This window comes from Tetrao urogallus, assembly GCF_951394365.1.
Source record: "Tetrao urogallus genome assembly, chromosome: 20".
In the NCBI taxonomy this organism is placed as follows: Eukaryota; Metazoa; Chordata; class Aves; order Galliformes; family Phasianidae; genus Tetrao; species Tetrao urogallus.
Genome location: NC_136833.1, coordinates 8144110 through 8167447, shown reverse-complemented (window position 1 = coordinate 8167447; position 23338 = coordinate 8144110). Strand labels below are relative to the sequence as shown.

General features: G+C 39.8%; 1 protein-coding gene across 3 annotated transcripts in view; it reads left to right on the top strand.

The window, feature by feature from the left end:
- Positions 1–23338, top strand: part of BCAS3 (BCAS3 microtubule associated cell migration factor) — a gene marked incomplete at both ends in the record, with an annotated part of 301055 nt that overhangs the window by 8681 nt on the left and 269036 nt on the right. For all 3 annotated transcript variants that reach the window (XM_079545130.1, XM_079545129.1, XM_079545128.1), the window contains 2 exons: positions 6151–6232; positions 13334–13406. In XM_079545130.1, coding sequence (XP_079401256.1) covers positions 6151–6232; positions 13334–13406 — 155 coding nt within the window. The remainder of the gene's footprint in view (positions 1–6150; positions 6233–13333; positions 13407–23338) is intronic.

Here is a 23338-nt window from a genome sequence, read left to right as displayed (position 1 = left end):
TAACGGCTGGGGTTTTGAAGTGCAGAGTCTCAATCTGTATTGCATAAGAAGCGGAAGGTGTCCATCCAAGCGACTTTTCTTTGATCTTTGTTTTGAAATGGGGGTGGGAAGGTTAAAAGTGCTCTTAAAATATGCCTCCCTGAGTGGGGAGAAATCTGGGAATATACAAAAGTATGAGTAGAAGTTCCTATTTGATAATTGTGCCGTGTACTTTCTTGTTTTATTTGGACTTTGTTTTTCCTTCGCCCCAGTTTCACATTTCAAATACAGTTGGAACTGGTCGTTGCCTAATGTGGTTTCCAAGTATCTGTTCTAGATGTTCCTGCTCAGCGAAACTCATGTTGGCTGCTTTTGTGGCAGATAATTTTTTTTTCATTGTATGCTGGAAGTTTCAGAAGTAGAAAACCATTGTAACGTAATGGTTCAGATTACACTTAAAAAACAAAATAAAAACTCAGCTATGAAGCTCAGGTTGAACAAAATAGAAAATGCCAAAGGGAAACTCTGATAATAATGGCAGCTGTCTGTATAGCAAGCTGTGAGAAATTTCTGTTTTTACACTCATTAAGTGACTGCAAATCTGATGGTGGTTTTTTCATTTATGTCATAACCTGCACTTGTGGGAGAAAAAGAAAAGTGCACGCAAAGAACTTGAGAGTGCTGCAGAGAGAGGTGTTGAAAGAGACCAAGCAGCATTTCATGGAGCTGCCCTTGGATGGGGTCAAAGCTGAGATGAAGGCTCACGGATGCAGTCTGTACCCACGTCCTGCCTGTGCTCAATATTGTTTGTGCTGTTCCTGTCCTTGTGCAGAAATGAAGCCATTAAAAAGAAACAAGAACTGTCTCCCAAATTAGGATTTCACAGGGAGCCTGCAGTCTGATTGTGCTGAAGCTCCTTGAAATGTATGACAAATAAAATGAGAATATTGAGGACATTGTAACCGTTACTGAGCTTTCAGTGCTTTTTAAATTCAATTTGTATTGTCATAATTTTAAATGATAAATACAGTTTGGTCACTTGAGTAGACTTGTGTAACTCTCTGCACAAAGTTCTCATAATTTATAGATAATCAGATGTTCTGAATGAGAAGGGTGATTGCTTCAATTTCTAAACTGAAATAAGAATTCTTTATTTTAGGTTCTTTCTCACTGTCTCAGCAAGATGACCAGCAGGGCTCTATCCCAGCAGGATTATGTCCAGCACTAGTTTGCAGTGGTTTCAGTCATTGCTTATTGGCACGGTACATTGCTGTATTAAAGGTATACACCTGGAATTTTAAAACAGCAGCAGAACAACAAACAAATTGATGCTGATCCTCCCTGTGCCTTATGACATTTTATTAGTATACTATCAGTTTACTTTTCCTCTATTGCACAGTAGTTTAAGCATTGGCTTTCAAACTTTGCTTCTGTTTGGTGTACGTTTGGCTGTTTTCATCATGTGAAAACCATTTTCTATGGCTGAAAACTGTTAGTTATCCTTAGTGTGATCAAAACTTTCTTTGTTCTTATTTTTTTTCTTAATGGGTGCAAACTGGTGTGCTCCAAATGATAAAGCTCTGCCATCAAAAATTAAGCAGTGCTCCAGATTTCTGGTAGGTTGTGTTTTAAGCGGTAGTTGCACCTGGAGGAGAGGGTTCATCTTGTTCTTCCAATCTGTCCTGATTAGAAGTGAGTGATGAAGGCTTCATTGGGGCTGTGTTTCGGATTGCTGTGTTCTTTGCTTGCTGCCTCCCACGTCGGTCTGTGGGCTGTGGTCTGGTACTAGGCGCTGCAGAAGCTGACGTGTGCTATCGGACCAGCTTGGAGCCGTCATCTTGGATCCACTCTTCTACAGAATGAGTGCCTGATGCTGCTTTTATAGCATAATATTCTATTCTTGAAACCTGTTTGGAAATAGTCTTGGCTTGTGGAATGGGAAAGAAAAACTTTCAGGAGCTTTGAAAGCTGCCACAGGGACTCGCTACTTAGCTGGATGAAATCCAAAATGGCAGCCACAGCCTATTTTCTTCACAGGTGCTTTCTGAAGAATTTAGAGCTCTGTTTTCAGTTCATGAAGTCTATTTATATTTTGTCTATGCTTATGAGACTGTGTGGCTCAAGGGTCTGGTAATGAGGGATGTGGAACCTTTTACCTTAGACTTGCCAGCCCACATCTTGCCCAGAGTGGCAGTGACAAAGCTGTTGGCCATTCAGCGGTGTTTGGCACATGTTAAATGTAGTTATTTGTCATGCTTTGATTCTTAGTGCAGTGAGTGTCCTGTTTGAGGGACAGGTTGGCTGTCAGCTGTTCCATCAGACAAAGCCTGAAGAGGCAGGAAGATCAAAATTTCTCAGCCCTGAAGATGCTGCTTTTAGCCAAGAGTGATACACGTGGCCTCCACAGTGGTAATTGTGTTCTATGTTTTAGATACAACAAAACAAAGGGTGTTTTATATAAATGGTGCTAGCAAAATTAACTGCAGTTAATTTTGAATTGTGTAAGACTGCAAATAGCAGAAGCTTCTGCAGAGAATGTTTAAAAAAAAAAAAAATTAATTGCATGTCAGAGAAAATCTTGAACTCTAAAGCCTTTGTGCATTTTTCAGTGCCCAGCAAACCAAAGGGGCAACCAGTACTTCGTAGCACATGGCATATGGTGAAGTCCAATGATTTCCAGGATTTTCTGTTCCTGTAGAACAGTTAAGGATGTAAGATTAAAAAATAAAAACAAAATCCTTGCAAAAATGGTTCCTTTATGATAGATTCCTAAGAAGTGATGTTATAAACTGATCCGTGTTGTGGTGTGATGTGCAGATTTCTCATCTCTTTTGCTGTCCATCAGTATGACTTTTTCTGAACAAAGGAGATGTCAGGGATTGGGTGGCATCTTGAATTTTCATTGCTCAGTCTCCAGTTGGGGCTTATCTTAAAATATCCTTTTTTTTGGCACCCTGTATAACGTGCTGAGTATGTAAGCTATACTAATGACTGAGCCCACCTGAATTTGAATCTGTCTACAGTGTCCTCTTCCCTGGGGAAAGGCCCTGTGCACTGAGAGGAAAGGACATGTTGCACTACAGCAGTGATGCTGAGTTAGGAGCTAAATACTTAGAACCTTTGTCACCAGCTGAGTCTCACAGCTTTGGTTGGTCTGTTCATTTTTTCTTTCTGTTGCTCCTGCCAGCAGAAAATAGTGAAGTAGTTACCTTTCAAGTGATGAATATTAATTACTGAACACTAAGAATTATATCCATGAAAAGAGCTGGCTCAAATTTTGGTGTTGTGTGTTAAGGTACGAAGAAACTTCATTTGTATTTATGCACTTTCAGGCCTTTCTGTGAAAACCTCTTATTTAAGCTCTTCCAGGTCTTGGCATCCACAGGTTAAATAAACACGCTTTCTGGACTTCAGTATGTTTAAGAGCAGCAGCTTGGTTAAGCAGGTTTGGCCTTCTTAGTGTATCTTACTTTTGGGACTACAACTGTATTTGAAGTAGATTGGAGTTAGAGCCAGTGTGCTGGCATACTTAAAAAGGAGGGGACTGAATTGGGTTGGATTGTTTTATATGAATCACTTATTCCGTGCTTTTGTTATGCTAGTTCTTTTCCCTCTTGTTTTCATTCATAGCCATTGATGTGCGTACACATGTGAAACAGCATTTTCATGATTTGGAGGAAAAAACCTTTAATTGCCAATAATAATAGTTCCAAAGCCTTCTGTTTTTCTTCTTCTCCATTTCCTCCTTTCTTCTTTCCCTGTGCTGCTGTGTTCCGATGAACAGAAAGCCTGTTCTTTTCATTTCTCTCACTTTATGCTTTGCAGTGCTCTACTTTTCTCAGTTGTGTTCTCAGGATGCAGAGGTGCTTCCCTCACCCGCGTTTCAAACTCGTGATCAGTTAAAAATAATCAACAAGTCTTTAGGGAGTTGATTTCTGATCTTATTTTCTATATCTGATCTAGGATCTGATCAGTAAGGATCTCAGGGCAGAGCCTCTGGCTGTCCCAGAGGCAGAATTCAACCTGGTTTTTTCACAAGCTGGGGTGCTACAGGGCTGTGTGTTGTTCAGGTGCTGCTGCTCACTGAGAGAGCAGTGTGATGATACCAATGTCAGCCTGGTAAAATAAGAGCAGAATAGTAGGCTAAGGGGTTAATTCTCATATTGATTACAGTTTTAAAACTGTCTTGTCCATCAGGAATAATTCTAATCACGTCACTGACGCTAATTGACACCGGTGTGAAACTGCTAGATGCATGCAGAGTCCGAAATGGCAAAGAAAGGTATTTCCCCAAGCTTATTGGGCTATACTGTGGCTTACTGTTACAGAATGGTCAGCCATCTCTGTATAAGTGGTGTTTTCAGAATATTCTTTGGGAATATGTGCTTGAGTGGGGTGAGCTTCACTGCTGTGTAAAGCAGTGCTGGTAAGGAGTTCGGCTTGGTGGTGAGCTGAAGCTCTGGGGCACTGTGCTTTGGTTTGTTGTCAAACAGTAGCAGAATGTTGACTTGTTGAATGTGTGAGCTGAAGTGTAGAAAGAAATGGGAACAGCTATGAAATGACATTTCAGAAAGCAACTTGGATTTATAGTTCAGTAATTCCTAAGAACCTTGTTTCAAATTGTGTTCATTTCTGATATTCTAAGCTGCTTGCTTGGCAAAACTCTATCCAACATGTTTGCTACGTTCTTAGCCTCCTTCTGTCTGTTTTAAGTTGTTGGTTGTTTGGAAATGAGTTTCATTATGTTTGCCATTTTCCTCAAGTTTGGCGTTCTGCATTGCATCCATTACCAGGCAGTTATGAAAATGCATTCTGACTGACCACTTAGAGGAAGTCTGGAAATTTTTCTTAACTACCTCTGATTTAATCTTTTCAAGATTGCTATTAGTGACAAACTTAATTAGTTTGATCCTTCTGCAATTATGGAACATAATTTTCACACCTGGTGAATATAGAATATATGTATATATCAAAAACCCTGAACTTCTATTGCCAGTGTTTGCCACTCCTCATCACTGGCTTTTAGTAGTGTTTTTGTTTGTTTGCTTGCTTGTTTTTAGAAGTACACACTGTGCAGAACAAATGCTGTGTTGCATACATGTGTACCTCCTGGGGTTTGGTTAGTTGGAGCCATCAGTCAACTTCAAGTGTAGTCTCTCCTAAAATACGGAGACGTTCCTAGCAATGGTGCTAGGATCTCATTCACACAGAAGACCCGTGTTTCTAGGGGCAGGCTTTGTTCCTGTGGAGTGTGTTATTGAAGGCTTCCAGGATGTATTCATGTTCAGTGAAGTTGTGGGTGGTTGGTAAGAAGAACAATGTCTTTCCTGCCTGCCTGCCATACACTGTGAAATTTTGATTCAGCTAGTTGATCGCAATGGAAATTGCTCAGTAAGGGGGAAGAGACAATATGAGCTTGCACCATCTCTGGCACACTTCTTGTTCCTCTGATCTGAGCCTTCCTGTACCACCACAGTTGCTGTTCATCTAAAGCAAGTCCAACAAATAGGATTTTTGTATCAAAAGTCAGCTAAGAAAGTTGGTTAAGTGAGTGTAATATGCTAGTATGGGTTTTGTTGTGCTAGATTAGGGGTGTTTACTCTGATGTTACTGTGTTACCGAAGAAACAAATCAGAAAGCTGGATTTGTCAGTTTTTCAAGGAAAATTGCACATTGGAAAGCTTGTTGGGTGGATGTGTCATTATCCAGCTCCTATGAGATATCACTTGTTGGAGGGAGAAAAGAAATTTTGGAATATTTCTGAACTGACCTTCTGCCTCTGTGGTTTCTTCCCTTGAGAATCCTGTCTGTTTTCAGTATGTGTCCATTACATTCAGTGCTTATGCTCTGAAGAGTTTTACCTGTTGAATAAAACAGCAGCCCCCTGAATTAAGATGCAGATTTCAATATTCAGTAGCTTAGTGGGAATCCAATTTATTTTTCACACGATTGTGGCTTCCTAACCATCGTTTGTGTTCTCATGGTTTGAGCGTTGAATGTTTCAGATGGAAAGTTGTCTGTATGGCAGTTTGATTTTTGAGAGAGCTGACTGTGGAAAAGAACAGTTTTTTGTGGGGAATGTATTTTATGTGTGTGTGTGTATGTATGTATGCTTTTGTATGTGTATATAGGCTTTTTTACATTGTACACTCATATCTGTATGTTTTGCAGATCAGTGGTGAAGCTCAGGAACTCTTTTCTGTCCGCCATGGTCCAGTTCGAGCTGCACGGATCTTACCAGCCCCACAGATCAGTAAGTATATTTCTAAATGGCTCAAAATAATCCATTATGTTTAATTATGTTATCTAATTTTTGCTTGAGCAGAACATACAAGACACTTTTATATAAGGTTGTGCTTTATAAAGAGCACAGTGTTGTCTCTAGGCAAGAGTTAAAATTTATTATGGGCTAATGCTGTTTGAAGTAAAATAATTTACAAGCTTTTGTGCCTTTTGAGTTGTTTGGAGGAGCACTGCGTAATTTCTGTCCAGCTATGATTATTTGCTGATGTTTGTCACTACATGATGGATGGTTGTGCCTCTTCCTTCTCAAAGGAAGACAAAAGAGGTGTTGATGGGATTGAAGTAATCAAAGTACCTACAAGCTCTTTTTTTTTCCTGATGGCAAAATAGTGCTTTTTGATTTTCAGTCTAGTAAGTTACACTTTGTTACTCTTTTTCTTTCTCTAAATGGCATATATAGCATTTGACAATGATATTTCTTACATTAGAAAACTATTCAAATTAGCTCATATTAAATCAAACCTTTTAAAAACATGTTTTGGTCTCTTTTTACATAGCTTGGTTTAAATAAATCTTTGATTGAAAGTACGTGAATGTATCATTGACCAGTATTTGGAATCAGATAAAAGTAAAGCTGTAATAAGAGGCCTTAGATAACTAACACATGAGCTTTAATGATTCAAAATAAAAGGAATTTGTAAGGGAGAAGCTGATTATTATCAGTAGGCTGAAGCACTATTTTACTGTAAAGCTGCAAAAAGGGAGTTATTGAAAGTGGGGCTCTCTGGGTGGATGCATTTGGCACGTTCCTAGAAACAGATCTTAGTTTGTGATAAGGAACTCATTCCCAGGTGTGAAAGGAAAGCTTATGGCTTTAACGTGGTGGCTTTACAGTAGCAGAACTTAATAGTTTGTCAACTCTTCTGTTAAAATACTGTAGTCTTTTGATGTTAGATTCTCTGCTGCATCATGTGCTTCACAGCATAATGAGGCGTTGTTTGAAAAGAGTTATTTCATGGAGGCTTACTGCAAAGGAGGCTGCCGATCTGATGTAACAGGTTACAGGCACTCCTGGCAGCCTTTGCACGCTGCCAGCTCGGGTCCACAGTGCTGGGTGAGGCTCTGTGCCGTGCTGGACAGCTTGGTGGCTCCTGGGAGTGCTGTGGCCTGGCTGCAGCTCTGCAGTGCTTTGTCTGAGTTAACAAAGCAGGAGGCCTGACCCTGCCCTGCATTGCAGCACTGGTGTAACTGCGGTGTGGCTGGGCTGCAGCCTGGAGAGGATGTCCATAAAGAATTGAGAGCTTGCTGTAAATAACACTGGAAAATGTAGGCACTTACTCTTCTCTGTGGACCTGCTATACATCACCCACAAAATTTAGGGTCAGGAACAGTGAGAGAATTTCTGTTTCTGATTCCCCCGAGACTCACCTTGAGGTACCTAAAGCATAAGTAATTGGATGTAGCAGTTGCTACATTCAGCCTTTTCCATGATTCTACAGTAATATTGTGTTCTAGGTGATTGTCTCCAACCTCTTTCTTCCACTGCACTGGGCACAGGTTGCCTGATCGTGAGGCAGCAAGGATGTGATGGCTGGGGGAAAGGAAAAGGCTTTTGTCACTTGTGCAAATGAGAAACATTTTTGATCAGTGATTCAAAGTGTACAAGAATCCCATTGACACTGGGAAGACTTTAAATTTCTTCTTATAGTGAGATAACAGCTATTAAATATTTTATAATGTTGTATTTGATCGTTGTAAACTCCTTGTTTTTATTGTGAATGAGATGCTTGCACTATCACAGGAAAAGAACAGCATGCAGACAGTCCTTAGGGGGCAGGCTGCAGGGCAAGGCTGGGCAGAAGGGATCATCAGAGATGGCATTTTCCAGAATTGGTAATGTCTGTTGCTGTCAACAGTGAGGATCAGAGAGTAGACATCGTTAATAATGAAAATGACAACCAGTACGGTGTGAATTTGACCATTAGCCATGCTAGCCTGCTCATTCATAGCCTTTGCTCAACATCTTTTCTAATTTCTCACCTCTTTCTCTGGATGTTGTTGTTCTTGTCTTCCTGGGGTAACTGATTTCATGAGTGGGAATTGTTGGGTTGAAACGATACAAAGTTTGTATGTTGGTGAGGTTTCTGACTTGAGTATTCCTAGGTTTGCCTTGTGGTTGGTTGGTTTTTCTTCTTTTGTTTGCAGGTTTGTTTTTTATTAGTATTTCTGTGATAACTTTCAGAAATGATATTTGCTTTTTGTTGTATGTTCTTTGGCTAAAGAAGTCATTTAAAAAAAAAAAAAAAAAAAAAAAAGAGTTCCAGAACTTTTCCAGCATTTAAAAAAGCATATATTTTAACATTTTTGGAGTAGTATTGCTTTCTGAAGTGCTATGGTCTGCCATTTTTCTTTATTTAACTGAGGTCGCTTTAAAACATCTTGGCCAACTACCGGCTTTGTGCCTTGTGCTGTTCTGCTTATTCGGATAGACTTGTTTAGCTTAAAAGTCAACCAAGAAAATAGTGCTGCTTAGTAAGGGAAGTCCAAAGCTGAGTACTGGAATGGCAGCATGTGTGCTAACTCATGGTTCAGGTGTACGTGATGACTGGTTTGTGTATTGAAGTTCAGGCCAGTCATTATCTGTAAAAGCCTATTGCTGTGTCTCAGCATTATGAGAATAAATCCCTCCAGTGAACTGAATTAATTTACTGCCCTAATCTAGATTATGCCACTTCTAGAAAAGGTGATAGCATAGTCTGACATTTTGCAATGAGTGGATGGTTTGGTCAAGTTGGCTGATAAGACAGAAAAATAGAGCTAAGAAAGGAAAGAAAAAATAAACCAGAGGTTTTGTCTGAAACAGCAGTGACCAAAGGGAACCTCATGGACAAAGAGCTGAAGACTAGAATTAGCATGAAAAACTACAATTGGGACACAGTTAGGACACAGACTAGCTTTGCAGCTCGAAATCTAAAGCAGTTAAAGTTCCAATTCAGCAGATTGATCTCTGCTGTGTACTGCTTACGTATTTGATTTTGTTAAAATAAAATTTGAACCTCAAAAGCTGACTCAGCTTTATGTGCAGGTAGACTTAAAAGAATGGTAATAGTAAGGTTGCTTTCTAAGGGAATGCAGATGTGAGTCTTAGAGATGTTCAGCCACTTGGGTGGCTTGGTGGTTTTAAGTCCTAGAAGGCCAAAATAATTGCACAGGACGTGTGGTGGAGGAGCTGCTCCTACGAGCTGAACAGGCAGTAGCAATTTGTAGCTGGGTTTATGTTGGTGTAATTGGGTCATGCAGGTGTGCATTCAAGTTTGGCTGTTTTTTAACTGTTACATATATTGTTATGGTGAAATGAATGTTAATGTTGGTGGACTACAGAAATTACAGAACAGAGTTCTGAAGCAGAGGAAGTAACCCTTTTAATAGATGCCTTTGGGAAGAATTGCACAGCATTTGGAAATGCTGATTTCTCTGGAGCTGTGTGGACTGACCCCCACACTCTCATTTCTGTTCTGGTGACATTGCATTGATCCTTTAGGCCAGCAGACCTGAAGCCTTCACCACGTTACACTGCTATGTCTTTTAATTTTTCCAAACAGGATTTGATCAAATGAAATACTCCCATCTGTCTTCAATTAATGTATGACTCTCGAAACTTTGATCTCTCACAAATGTTTCACAGCCGTCTTTTATTTTTTCATGCAGAATGGACTTAGTTGTCCAACAATAAAGCTGTTTGCAGAAGAAGACAAAAACAAATTTTTATCAATGTGTGCAGCTCTGCCTCTTTGACCAAAATCTTTGATGTTGATGCTGAATTTTGAACCACTGTAGCTTATTAGTGATGGATTCTGACATTCAGCTGGAGAGGCAGGGGGCTGTAGGGTGTAATGTCCGAGGGATGTGGGAAGCAGATCTGCTGCTGCAGGTACTGGGGAGGCGTGCTGATACTTGAAGTATCTGGGTGATGCTGGAAGTGGAGGGAGATACAGTGATGTAGTCTGGCACAGAGGTCCTAAAGGAGCACCTGAAGGACGAGGACTGGAGTCACAGCCCCTTTTTTCTTTCTGCTGAATGGAAGGAGCAAAATAAGGAGTGAAAGCCATAGGTAGTGAGTGCCAAACGTGTGGCTTCCTGCATTCCCAGGTACTGCTGAAGTGGGGCAGGACTGGAAATGCAACCCAATTCTCAACTGACAGAACTAAAAAGGGTCTGATTGAACAGGAGATGCTCTGTGTTGTTGAATTGTCTCAATCACTGGAATCTCATACCAGAAAAATACACTCCATCATGCATGCATGCTATTGCTAAATAGGTCAGAATTTGATTTCTAAGTGGGGAATTTCTTGCTCAAGGGAACGAGGGTGCTTTTCATGGTTTTTAATTGGCTTTTGAGCTCCTGTGAAAATCACGGGGGTTTCTTTTTCTTTTCCTCACAGGTATTGTTGTTATTGGCATTACTGCAGGCCCAGGGGATGGGACGGCTGCTCACACTCCCATCACAAGCACCAAGCATGAGCTGCTTGGAGCTTACGTGTGGATAAACTTTTGACTTTGTTAAGTTCTAAATGTTGATCTGGATGAAATGACATCTAGCCGCAGATATTGTTTGTTTTCAGCTTAAAGTACACCAACTGAACTGACTTTTTTTTTTTAAATAAAGCACAAAGAGATAATTTATCTAAATGGAGCTGTAGATACGGTGGTGCCTGTTTAGCAGGAAAAAAAACAGTTTTCATTACTTTAATTGTGTGATTTGTCAGGATTTCCAGCTTTTTTATAAATGCTGTAGTGTTATATGACAGAATTAAAAGGATTTAGAATAAAAGGAGTTTAAGAAAAAGACTTTGCAACAGGATTTCAATACTTTTTGTATTTGAGGGATTTAGCTAGCTGCTTTTCATTTCAATCATCCTGCTGCATTGGGTTAAACACTGCGTGCAGCAGGTGTGTACAGCCTCAGTGCATTGCACATGCAAATAAACACAATTTTACAAATAAAAATTAATCCACCGCAACTTGGAAGATTAAATTCCAGCCCTGAACTGAATGGGTTTGCTGACTCCATTAAGCGCCGCAGAGAGCAGCACGTGGTGCTTTTTGCAATCTCACGACCAGAACCGCTATTAACCTGATTTAATGCCCTGCAGAGTCCTCAAAATAATGATCCTTTCCTGGAGTATTAATGTTTACGTTTCCAAAGTATGCAGTTAAGGTAGAAAATGCATTTTCAAAAAATGAGGGCTTTGGCTGTTGCAGAGTGAAGCAGGAGTTCCAGCACCTGTTGTGCAAATCTTGCAAAGCTGTTCTGTGGGTATTAAAACGGGTGCTGCTGTTTTTGTGCTGTTGTTTCTCTGTGCTCGCGGCCGCCTTTCTTACCCTTCATCCCTCTTCCTTGTTGTTTAACTTACAACCAGACCATTAATAAACAGGAATTTGCCTGTCTGATACATCCTAGTTTAAAAAAAAAAAAAAAAAAAAAAAAAAAAAAAAAAAGAAAATGTAGTTAAATGCTTCAGGTAAACTCCTGTGTCCACTTAAATCAATGTCGGCGCTCCCAGTAGCCAGCATTTGTCAGCATTTCTCCATGAAGGCTGGAGAGCAGCAAGGTGAGCAGAAACAAACGGAGTTGGGCCGATAATGGATCGCAGTAAACAAATTGGTTGCCAGATTCTTCAGAAGAATCTGTATGTTTCATTTATCAATTCACAGGTCAGTACATGCAGTACAGGTCTGACTCATGAAAGACCTGGAAATAATAGGAATAAAAGGAAAATATGTTTGGCTGTTTTGGGTTGCTTGTAAAGCTATTGTTGGTGGTGAAATTATTGATGTGACCCATTTAACTTTGTAAATACCCCAGTGTGTAGGAGGGACGCCTTCTCCTTGTGTAGATGAGAGCTCTGGACAGTTACAAATTAATTGCATGTACCTGAGTTATTAATAATTAACAGAGGCTGTTATGTGAAAATGTATATTGTTAATTGTTGTGCCTTTCTGAATAATTGATTTGGTGCAGCTACACCAGCATCTGGGAATTAGTTTGGAGCACTAATATTCTTTGTAGATCAAAAGGTCTGATGTACAATGAAGACCAAAAAAAAAGGTGCGCACCTACAGATGGAGATACAGACAGATAATTGAAAAGGCAAAGGCTGAAAGAAACTGGAAGAAATTCGCTGGTCATGGTGTTGCTCTGTTTCTGTTTTTCAAGTCGGATTGGAAACATACCCTGAAATTTAGTGAAACTTTGTTACGAAGATATGTTTTCTACTCTGTTTGATTTGTGTTTCCTCATCAGTAAGATGAAGTTTCCAAAACTTTTAAAGTCCCCTTGTAAGAATAGCAGCACATTTAACAGTGACAGCTCTGGAGTCAGGGTGTAAGTGCAGCTGGGCAGCAGCTGCCCGCTTCTGGTGACAAACATGCAGGCAGAGCTGTGCCAGCTGTACCTGTGAAGCTCTGCTCCTGGGTGCCTTATGTTGGGGGTGCTGTCACCAGGCTGCCTGCCCAGAAGCTGAAGTTGCTTGGTGCCATGACTGTTTTGAATTCAATCCTGTATTTTCTGAGACGGGTGGTGTGGGGTGTCAGCATGGCCCTGCTAGGGCAGACACCAGCAGCATGCCTTGTAACAGAGAAACATGAGGGTGTCTGCTCTTCCACTGCATACTTATGGTTAACTCTCCTATATTCCACTTACACCTCAGTAGAGTAGACGGGAAACCAGTGTGGGAAACCCACACAGAGCTGGTGACAGTCTTCTTTCAGGCAACTTCTGTTAAACAATGAATAGCTAGCAGATGTTACTTGTCATTCCGTAGTTACAGAATTCTTTACCCCAACTGGAAAAAACAGAAAACAACTCCGAAATCCTGGCCATGTTGTGCTGCTCGTTTTGTTACTGCCTTCAAAAACAGCTCTCCCACTGTTTGTTGCTCTGCCTGTTCGTATTTCTATTACTAATCTTGCACAGGCTGTCAAGTTTTGCATTATGTATTAAATATTCTGCAGTATGTTGCCTCTCAGCCCCAGTGCACAGGTACTATGAAAGGTGGCACAAATGATGTGTGGTGACTTGCTTTTTCTTGTTTGCTTTCTCTTTCACTAGATGCTCAGAAATGTGACAATTTTTCAGAGAAGCGGCCTCTCCTTGGTGTGTGCAAAAGCATTGGATCTTCAGGGTAAGAATATTTTTTTGTGAATAAGTTTGTGTGTAGATTGCAATGTCATCTGAAAATATAGAAGTAAACAATTATATCTTATAGTTCTGTACTGTTTTTGCTCACAGAATAACACTGCAAATTGCTTTCAAAGTTTTTTTTCAGTGTGTCAGCACACATTTGTGTATTACTTTGGCTGCATAAAAAGAGTAAAAAAAAAATAAAATCTTGATATAAAATGGACGAAAAGCTATTTAATTTTGTTCCAGTAGTCACAAGTTTATGATCAGCCTTTTCTGATAATAATCCTAAAGAATTATTATTCAGAAGTGTCTGAAGCAATCTTTGTATCTTAAAAAGCAATTGGAAGATGCTTTCAAGCAGTGATTATGTTCTGGATGAATTACATGCGCCAACCAACCTCAGTGTTACAGATGTTCAATGCTTGTGATCAAAATCTGTGTTAAATCTACTTTGAGTTAGTGAATTAACAGTCTTGTGTGCGCTCTGGACAGTATTGTTGCATCACTCAAAAGAGCCTTAAGATAGTTCATGTCCCTGTTAGTTACACTGTTCAATGCTAAGGATTTACACCTATGCCTAGTGGAAAATATTTGCTTTTCAAGGGTAATCCTCTACACCGATGCAAAGGCTAAGGAGTTGAAGTAAATCTTCTTACAACAGTAAGACTAATTCTGTGCCACACTTTTTTTTCTTTAAGAATTTAATCACTCTGGGTGTGAAGGATGACAGTCGGGTCTCTGTACATTTCCTAAGGACACTTCTCACTCTGTTGGACTAGAATATTAATATTACCCCTCTTTAATCTTTAAAACAGAAACTGGGTGGGTTAGAGAGATGCAATTTCTTTCAGTTGAGATTTTTACAGCTGCCAACACTGTTCATAGGGCCTTTTTTCCCCTGAAGTGTCTGCAATCTTGTGAACAACATTTTCTACGTGAGAGTGCTTGTAACCAAGTCTTGCGATGCAAAATTTGTTATGCTGATGCATTTAAACCACATAGTCCTCACTGCAAGGTGAATGAGATTGGACGTGGCTGTGGCAGTGAGTCAACGTTTCTGCAAAGTGTACTTTCAAAAAAAACCCCCACATTTCAATAAGCGCAGCTCCTGTCCTGGTGTGGAGAGTCCCTCCCCGGACACCACGTGGTCGTTTCTTTAGGTGAGGAAAATATGGCCTTGTGAAATGCCTGTGCTACTTCCCAGAGCCCTCTGGCTCGTTTCCATACAGATTCCACCTGGGATACTGTTATTATATTGTCATTACCATCTAAATTGTCTTTTCTGTGACATTTATACGGAATTTGTTTTCTGTAGCTCTTCTAGGAAGTGTTTTGAAATTATTTTTATGGATGAATGTTGAAGAATAAATGTATTTAACACATGACTTATGGTTTCATAAGATTTTATCATGAACTTCATTGCAGTTTAGCAATTCCTGTACATTACCACCTTAAGAAAACCTGTGTTTTGAAGAGCAATTAAATATATGTGTATATGCAGTACTGTGTGACAGATGAGCAATCATACTTAAATGAATTGACATCTTTTGTGATTTTAGGGAATCGTGCATCTATTAAAATGCATTAAATGTTTTGAGAAATTTAAACATCTGCATCTATTGAAATTGCATGAGGAAGTTTCAAGTGTTTAGGATGTTAAACCATTAAAGCAATATGAATTTAATAGGACATAGTGCAGTGGATCTCAGTATAAACCATCTTTTCATAATGGCATTTAATAGTACTTTATCTTTTAGGGCTATATCAATGAGATACTGACACGTGTGAGTTAGGAGCTGGGACTTCCTGGTTCTGACCACTAGTCTGCATTAGTGGTTACTGTCAGGAAATTCTTCTCTTTTCCTTTAGCTGTAAAGTAGCTTAACTATAATGAGGAAAATAGGTTAAAAAGGTATTTTTTAATGCCGAACGTTAATCAGTCTGAAATACAAAGAATTTCCAAGTTGTAATTAATTAGTAGCTTCAAAAACACCACCAGTATTAAATAACTTCACTACTTTCTCTTATGTACCATGTACCTTATTGGAGAGAGACGTAATGAATAATGTTTGAGATGCAATGCTAGGTCTTCTTTCCTTTGTTATGAAATACAGGTGGGTACACAAGTTTTATGTAAAACAATCTTTGCCTAAAATCAGCAAACTTATTTTTCAATCTTGACTTTTTTTTTTCACTGTTGCACAGTGGAAGATTCCTTTGGTAACTTATTTCTGGCCTGCTACATTTCAGGATCTAACAGAGCTTAGCAGACCTCTCTGCTTTTAAAGTGAAGTGGTGATTTGTTAACGTCCCCTGCAGAGCCTGGTGTCATGTGGGGAAGGACTTTATTTGGGAATAAAGGAGGAAAAAAAAGAGAGTAAAAACACTTACACCCTTTTGGTGAAAGGGATCTTTTTTGTAATAAATTTCTTTGGACTGAAGTGCTAAAGCTGTTTTTGTGCTAAACTGAAGAAGAACTGTTACACTGAAATTAATTTCTGGCACCTGCTTTTTGTAGAAGTGCTGCAGTAGTGCCACTAATGTCAATCTTTGTATTCCTGGTGACAAGTATTTTACCAGGGAAGTAAAATTTTGTGTTTTCTATACTTTTTGCCTTATATCTAAATTTCTGACTAGCTTTCAGTACATACATTTTTGTATTTTAGAAGTCAGATTTTCCATCGAGTAAAATGACTGAAATGTCTAGCATGATTTCACTATATAATCTTTTTGAAATAAATTTTCTCAGCCCCCCAGAAGGATGCAGCCTTGACACATAAATGGGAAACAGATTGTGTTTTTTGGCCAGTGCTGCATGCTGGTTTAGATGTTGGTTCAGTCAACTTCGGTCTTAGATTACAAGATTTGCAAATTAAAGGAAAACCAAAAAGGAAAGAACATCTGCATAGATTTTGTCTTTGTGGAATTTTGTCCAGCCATGCTTATTTTGTTCTTGCTGATAGGATCAAGGCCAGTTGAGGCCTAACCAGTAGGTCAGTAGGCTTCCTAACCTTGTGCTTATGGAGAGCGGAAGACTTCATTCACCTGACTGAAATCAGCCAGCCCGTAAAACATGTGCTAGGTTTTTAGTATGTATTTTTAGAAAGGCGTATTAATTTAATGGCTTCAAGTGAGAGAAAATTTTGAATGACATGAAGAATTGGATGGAGGTCATTTGAGGGCATGAGAAGCAAGAGATAATCTTTTTTAATCGTGGGAGGGGAAAGGAAATAAGGGTAAGTTAAAGAAGGAGGAGTAGGTCTGAGCAAACAAAGGTTATAACTTCGGGTAGCCAGCATTTTTTTGCCCTGCTGACCAGTTTACAAGGCAAATCAATTGGCAGCAGGTTTTCAGGAAGCATACTTTATTAATGTGGCTACTGTAGATTAAAACCTCCTAACCTTAACACACATTTACCTCAGGAACCTTTTTATGGGGGTGTTAAAGTTTAGGGAGAAGGCAACTTTACATAAGTAAGAACTAAAAGCAATGCAATTAAAGCATTAATGTTTTCTCAAGTTCATGTTTTAAAATCAGGGCCCTGTTCCTTTTCTGGAGCACTAACTGTTAATGCTGAAATCCAGCATGCAGTTTGAAGTGTCTGTGGCTTTCAGTGTTTAAAATTAGCTAGCTGCAAAATGATTTGTCAGAGACAAAGAGTGAAGCTTTCTGGAAGGATCACCCAAGAGAAGGAAATGGGCTATGATGAATGAAGTTCTTGTTCCCAGTTCTCACATTCCTCAGAGTAGCTCTCCCTGGAATATTTTTACCAGAATGCCATTGCAAATGCAGTGGCTGTGCTGAGAGCTTGCCAGGTTTTGCCATGACTGAATCATGCCACTGAATGTGTGAAGGGTGCCTTCCTCATAATAAGACATCGCAATTGGATGGGCAGCTGGTTGTGGTTTACGGTTGGATTGGACCCCATGACAAAGAATCATGAAGTTTGTGAAATATTTTTGATCTTCTGTTGAGGACTTTGCAAAATGTTTTGTTTGAGTGCCGTCAGGGATGTATGGGCTTACATTTCTAGAGAGCAACCTTTATTTACTTTTTTTTTTTCAGGCTTTTGAAGGATGTTTGCTTCTTTTAGTGTCTTGTAATGTACCTCCCTTCAAAATAAAGGAAACTTACTGGAAAATGTAGGTTTGTGTTCCTTTGTAACATCTCAGCTTGGCTAGAACAGTCCAAACAACATAGATTTTTGTTTTGTGATAACTTCCTAATTTTTCAAATTTGTTTTCTGGTAAAAACAACAACAACAATTCCTCCTTCATCCCCTTGATTGTAGGGATTGTTTTTTCTGGAGGTTGGGATCAGGTTCTGAAGAGCACAGCAGAACCTTTTGGGCTGGCTCAAGCCCCCCGGTTTCTGTTACTTTGAGGGAGTGAGTCCCAGAGGCTCCTGCACTCATGGAAAGCTGTAAGGCATCATTAAATGCAAAGTGTGCTATCCTAACACTGCCTTGCAAAAATTTCCTTCCGTTCTGGGGATGAAGGCCATTATCTCTGGTTAGGAGAGTAGGTTAGTGGCACAAATCAGTTTAGTTTTAACAGTTTGTGTGGTAGCTTTCAGTATCCTGAGAGACACAAGCTCCGCGTAAAGCAGTTTAAATTCCTTCTGCTGATGCTGGATTTGATCGTTATGTTATGTGGTAAAGATAGCAGTGTTCTTTACTTTAGAAAGAGCTCTTCGTCTCCCAGAGATTTTTCTTGTAGCTTGTTTCTATAATTATATCAAAGTGCTTCAAGTATTTCTGTAATGTTTAACTAGCGGTTACTGGGATTTCTGCAGATTTTCTCACCAACTGAAATGCTTTAATGGTACGAGGTAATGCTTCTGTCTGTAAGCGCTAGGGCCAGCAAGATCTGGTATTCTTCTGATATACCGAGAGTTTGTCTGAACTATAGAAAGAAATAACCTTTGAACTACAATAAACTGCTAATCTTGGATCAAAACTGGAAGGAAGAAAATGAGTATTTGGGGTCAAGCTTTGACCAGTTGGTGAGAACTGGGGGTAGCGGTGACCTTTTAAAGCCTTGATTTATTAAGCTGTAAAAAGATAAACCTTTCCTAAGTGATCTCTGGGATTGTGCGGAGGTTCGGGAGAGCAGATTTCCGAGCTGAGGCACAGTTTCATTTTACGGCTGCTCCAACCCCCCGTGCGTGTAATGATACGGGGAGGAGATGGAGGGAAGGAAGTAGCCTTCTGCTAAATGCACGGCCAGATAAAACCAGCTGGAGCACATACCTTCCTCGAGTAACTTGTCAAAAGAAGCACTACGGGGAGAAGATAATGCACAGCGCCATTACAGGAGAGCTGCTGCTTCCAGGGCCACTTTAAATTCCACTTTAAATTATTAAATACTGTAAACGCTATAAAGTTAATTAGAAGAGGAACAAACTCTACAAAGATAAATGTGTTTTCAATATGTTTCTCAGGGAGGGTACAGTAGAAACCAGTGAATGAGAGGAAATTTATTTCTGGCAGCACTCTAGACATGGAACTGTGGTTGAACTTTTTACCCTAATTACGTCCCCGCTAATGCCTGCAGCGGTCTGGAATCAAAGCGGCCCTTCAGGCCCTGGAAAGTCTCTGATGTGGCGAGCGTTTGTTGTGTGATGAGGGTTACTTAAGAAAAAATGGAATATTGTGACAGGATTTTTCAAAATTTCTCAGTTACCACCCACCTCACTTGTTGCCTACAAAAATAGAGTAATTGTTTGCATCTGTGTGTTTTTGTCTGTCTTAGAAATAACTGTTGTAAATCAAAGTGACGCAGGCCCAGAGAACAGTTCAGGATTGTATTTTCTTTTCTTATATGTTTTACAGTTATTTCTGTTATATACTGTAAGAAGGATTTAAAGTACATTGCAAAGGTGTTAGAAATTTTGGGATGATTTGCTTTCGTTTTTCTGGGCATACCAACACGACAGTGGAGATCTGAAGTCAATTCAGAGATGCTGCTTAATATGTTTTTTCCTATATAATTGCTCACTTTACACTCATGGTGTGAGCAGCTAATTACAAACTGCGTTGCAGCCCGGTATTTGCGCTGATACACAACTGCTGCCTCCTGACTAATTTGCTACAACTTGACAGTAGTTGAACTTTGTATCCCCTAATAAATGCCATTCACTCTCTTCCAGCAGCTGCTCTCTGCAGTCCTTCTTGATTTCTTTCTTTTATCTTTTTTTCTTCAATAATACTTAATATACAGAGGAAAAGTCAAATGAGTTTGAGCTCTAACATTCATGTGCAGGTTAGATTCTTTTACATCTCTGAAGTGAGAAAAAAGACCATTAAGACACAGTGGTTGATAGTAGTTAAAGAAAAGCTGATCTAATTATGTTTTTTTATTAGTTTTGATCTGGTCTATGAAATGCAACAACAGGCATTTATTCAGCAGAGCATGGTAGCTTTAAAATGTTACCCTTAGAAACAATTTATAAAGCAAAAGACAGCATTTTTCTTCCTTAAATAATTCAGAATGCGTATTTAAAAGATTTCTTCCTTGTGAAGAAGCAATAGGGCTTGTTCTCAGAACAAGGTCCTGCTTAATCCTCTCTTTCTTTCGGTTCTGACTAGGTAATATATTCACAGTATCACTCAGGAGGGGCTGTAAGGCACTTTTTGGATGGTTGCTCACAAGCTTAAAAATTATTTGTAATTTAGATTAATAAAATACTTATACAGTATAACTAATCCTACGTTATGTTTCAAGCCTTAAGAAAGTAACACTAGAAGTTGTAATCAGTGTCATCAATGCAATTTGAAGGGCTTTATCTCCCAGAGATCACGTTGCCCAGAGCCCAGTCTGGCCTTGGCCACCTCCAGTTATGGGACACCCACAGCTGCTCTGGGCAGTGCCAAGGCCTCACTGCCCTCAAAATGAGGAATTTTTTCACAGTATCTGATCTAAATCTCCTCTCTTTTAATTTAAAGCCATTATCCCTTGTTTTATCCCTACGCTCCCCCATAGAGTTCTTCCACAGCTTTCCCATGGTCATTGATCAGAAGGTGCTGCCAATAAAATAATGCAGTAAACAATCAGACCAAGGAATAGAAAAACCTTGGGTGCAGATTTGGAATTTTACACACTTTCTCAATCTATGAAATCTAGAGCTGGCTGGGGCTGTGAGTGGCTCCACTTACAAAGTGCTCTGTTTGGCATCTGCACTTGCTTGGTGAAAGCTGGCTGTAGCTGAGATATTTCAGCATCAGCTCAGAAATCTGATATTTTTCTATTAAGCTGTGGCATGTGGCTGTCTCTTGATACACAAGATGTTTGTATGTTTTTGGTTTTAGTCCATCTTGTCCCAACTTGAAAATCAGTGTGGCATTTATTGCAACACAGATTGCATACCGTTGTGTCAGTGATGAGTTTTGCTTCATTTGACAGTGAGGAAAGGGAGGGCAAGACAACTCTTACATGTATTTTGTTCTGTATTTTTGGAGGAAACACATCTGGAATTAGAGCTTGATCAGCTGTTCATGGAGATGTTAATCTTTGATAGAGGTATGACATAAATGCAGTTGTATTCTGCACAGAAGTTAATCTTTGCTCATGCTCTCCAAGATTCACAGACATTTTTTGAGTTAAGCATATGCTCACAGAATGACCAAAGATAGCCGGGGCAAGTTCATCACTTTGGTGTAAAAGGACTGTCTGATTCCACAGCAGAACAAAATCTGGTTCAGAATATACCAGAAAAACTGATCCTGCTCTGAAAAGCAGAGCTCCAGATGCACGTTTCCTCAGTGATAGCTATGGTCAAATAAGCCTTTTGATAAACAAATCTCTTGAGATGCTGCTTATCTCCCTGCATTAACTAACTCAAAATGCGATGGGACAGCTATATTTTGTAACATGTGGTATGTCTCAGTGAAGTGGAAAGTGTGTCACACTCCAGTCTCTCTGTTAAAGCGTGCCGCAGCTGAGAAGCCAGCTTGTGCTATATTTTACACTTCAGTGACAGGCATGCCACATGCCATGGAATGGAGCAATGTAACACAACATGCTGCACTACATGAAGGTAGGTTGTAGGCTGTTGTTTGGCTTTGTGCAGCTTCATGCGTTTTGAAATTGAAAAAAACATACATCTAGAAAGTCTCTTCCAGTGGTGAGAATGAGTAATGTTATGGGCAGGCAGTGGGAGGGAGGAGGAGCGTGCTGTGTGCTGTTGGTAAAGCAGAATGTGGAAAGAGCATCTGCTGCTGAAACTGAAGGGCGAGGAGGTGGAGGTTGCAAGGCTTGTTGGTATTTTGCAGGGTTCACTTCCGTTTTGCTTTTCTCCCTGAACAAAGGGTGCTGTTCTCATAATATCTGTTGTGATAATACCAACGTGCTGATAAAACCAGACATTAAATTTTCCTCTTTTTGTCACTGTACGTTTAGACAGACGCCTAGGCTACAAATAGAAGCAAAGGCTGAGGTATTGGTTTGGTTGAACAAAAATGAGCATCACAGTTATTGAACAGAACTGAAACGATCCATGACCTGAATAGTTCAATCTGTTCTGTGACTGTCAGGGAAATCTGTCTTTGCAGGTTCTTCCCCCACACCACCCCGCAAGTGGAAACAAGTTGTCATTCTGTATTTGGTCATGGGTTTTGCCTGTCTTATGAACCAGGGTACATAATTATATGGTATCAGTAACCTCCTCGTGTCAGCAGTGTGCACAGCTAGTTGGGAAGTGCCTGCCTGCACTGCCCTTTGGTAGGTTTGCTTTTTAATGTGTTGAAATGAACATTTTGATCTTTCTTATCTAATGCAGGGTTGTCAGTTCTCTCAGGAATTGAATCTGTTTTGCTGGCCTGCATGGCAAGCATTTAGAGCATCTTTTCTTCTGACAGAGCTGTGTTAAGTGTTAGGAACCAGGAGAATGTTGCTGCAGAGGCTGACTCCTGTCAGTATCCTGCTCCGGACCAGTTTAGAACTCCCTGCTGCTCAAACCATGTATTGAGATAGCTTCCTTCACCCACGCCTCGGAATGAGTCCTTGTAGGACAAGGGTGGTAGTTGTGTCCTGGTATCTCTGTTTTCAATTGTTGTATAAGCAAACATCATGAATGGATGTCTCTTAAATGCCTGCACATGAAGTTCAGAGTGATAGCTCTTCAGTTAACATTACTGTATTGTATGATGGATAAATGCTTGACTTTTATATTTTCTGTGGAGGTAAATACTGCTCTTTGGCCCCGGAAACAAATCCTGGACATAATTATACTTGTTTTGATCTTTCAACATTACGTAAAGTGTTAATTAATCTTTGTATTGGTTTATTTTTTGTAAATGTCTGTACGAAGCCTATTTATAGAGTGGCAGATCTGCCTACAGCCATCAATCTGCTTTTAGCTTAATTTTCTTCATTTCTTTGAAAAAACAAAAACAAAAACAAAACAAAAACTTAAGTAGCTTCCATGTGGACACATAGAAGCTTTGGTCTGGATAGGGAGAGCTGGGTGCTGCATGTCTGTGTAGTGTTTTGTATGTTCATGCCACTGTGATGGACGCTGTCTGTGGCACACGTGTGCAGTATGTGCACTGTGCTCTGTTGCTGTGGTAAGTGGATGCACTTGATCTCCTGGAGGGGAGCACTGGCCTGGCCACTTAGGAGCGGCACTTGACAGCTGATTCTGGGGTGGTAATTAGAGCAGCTTCACAGGGGCTGGGTGTCCACAGCAAACAGCAGCTTCTAGAGAACTGATGGATGCTGATAAAACAGTGGGAAAGAAGCCAGCTCAGAACCTAACAGAAAATAGGATTATTATTATTATTTTTAAAGAAAGGGATTTGATGGAAGAAACTGATGCTTTTAACCTTCTGGAAAAGAACAGACTGAAATATGTGTAGATAAAAAAAACTTTCCCCCCCAACCCCTTCAAAATAATGAATTTCAAATATTAAGCCGGTTCATTACTTTGATT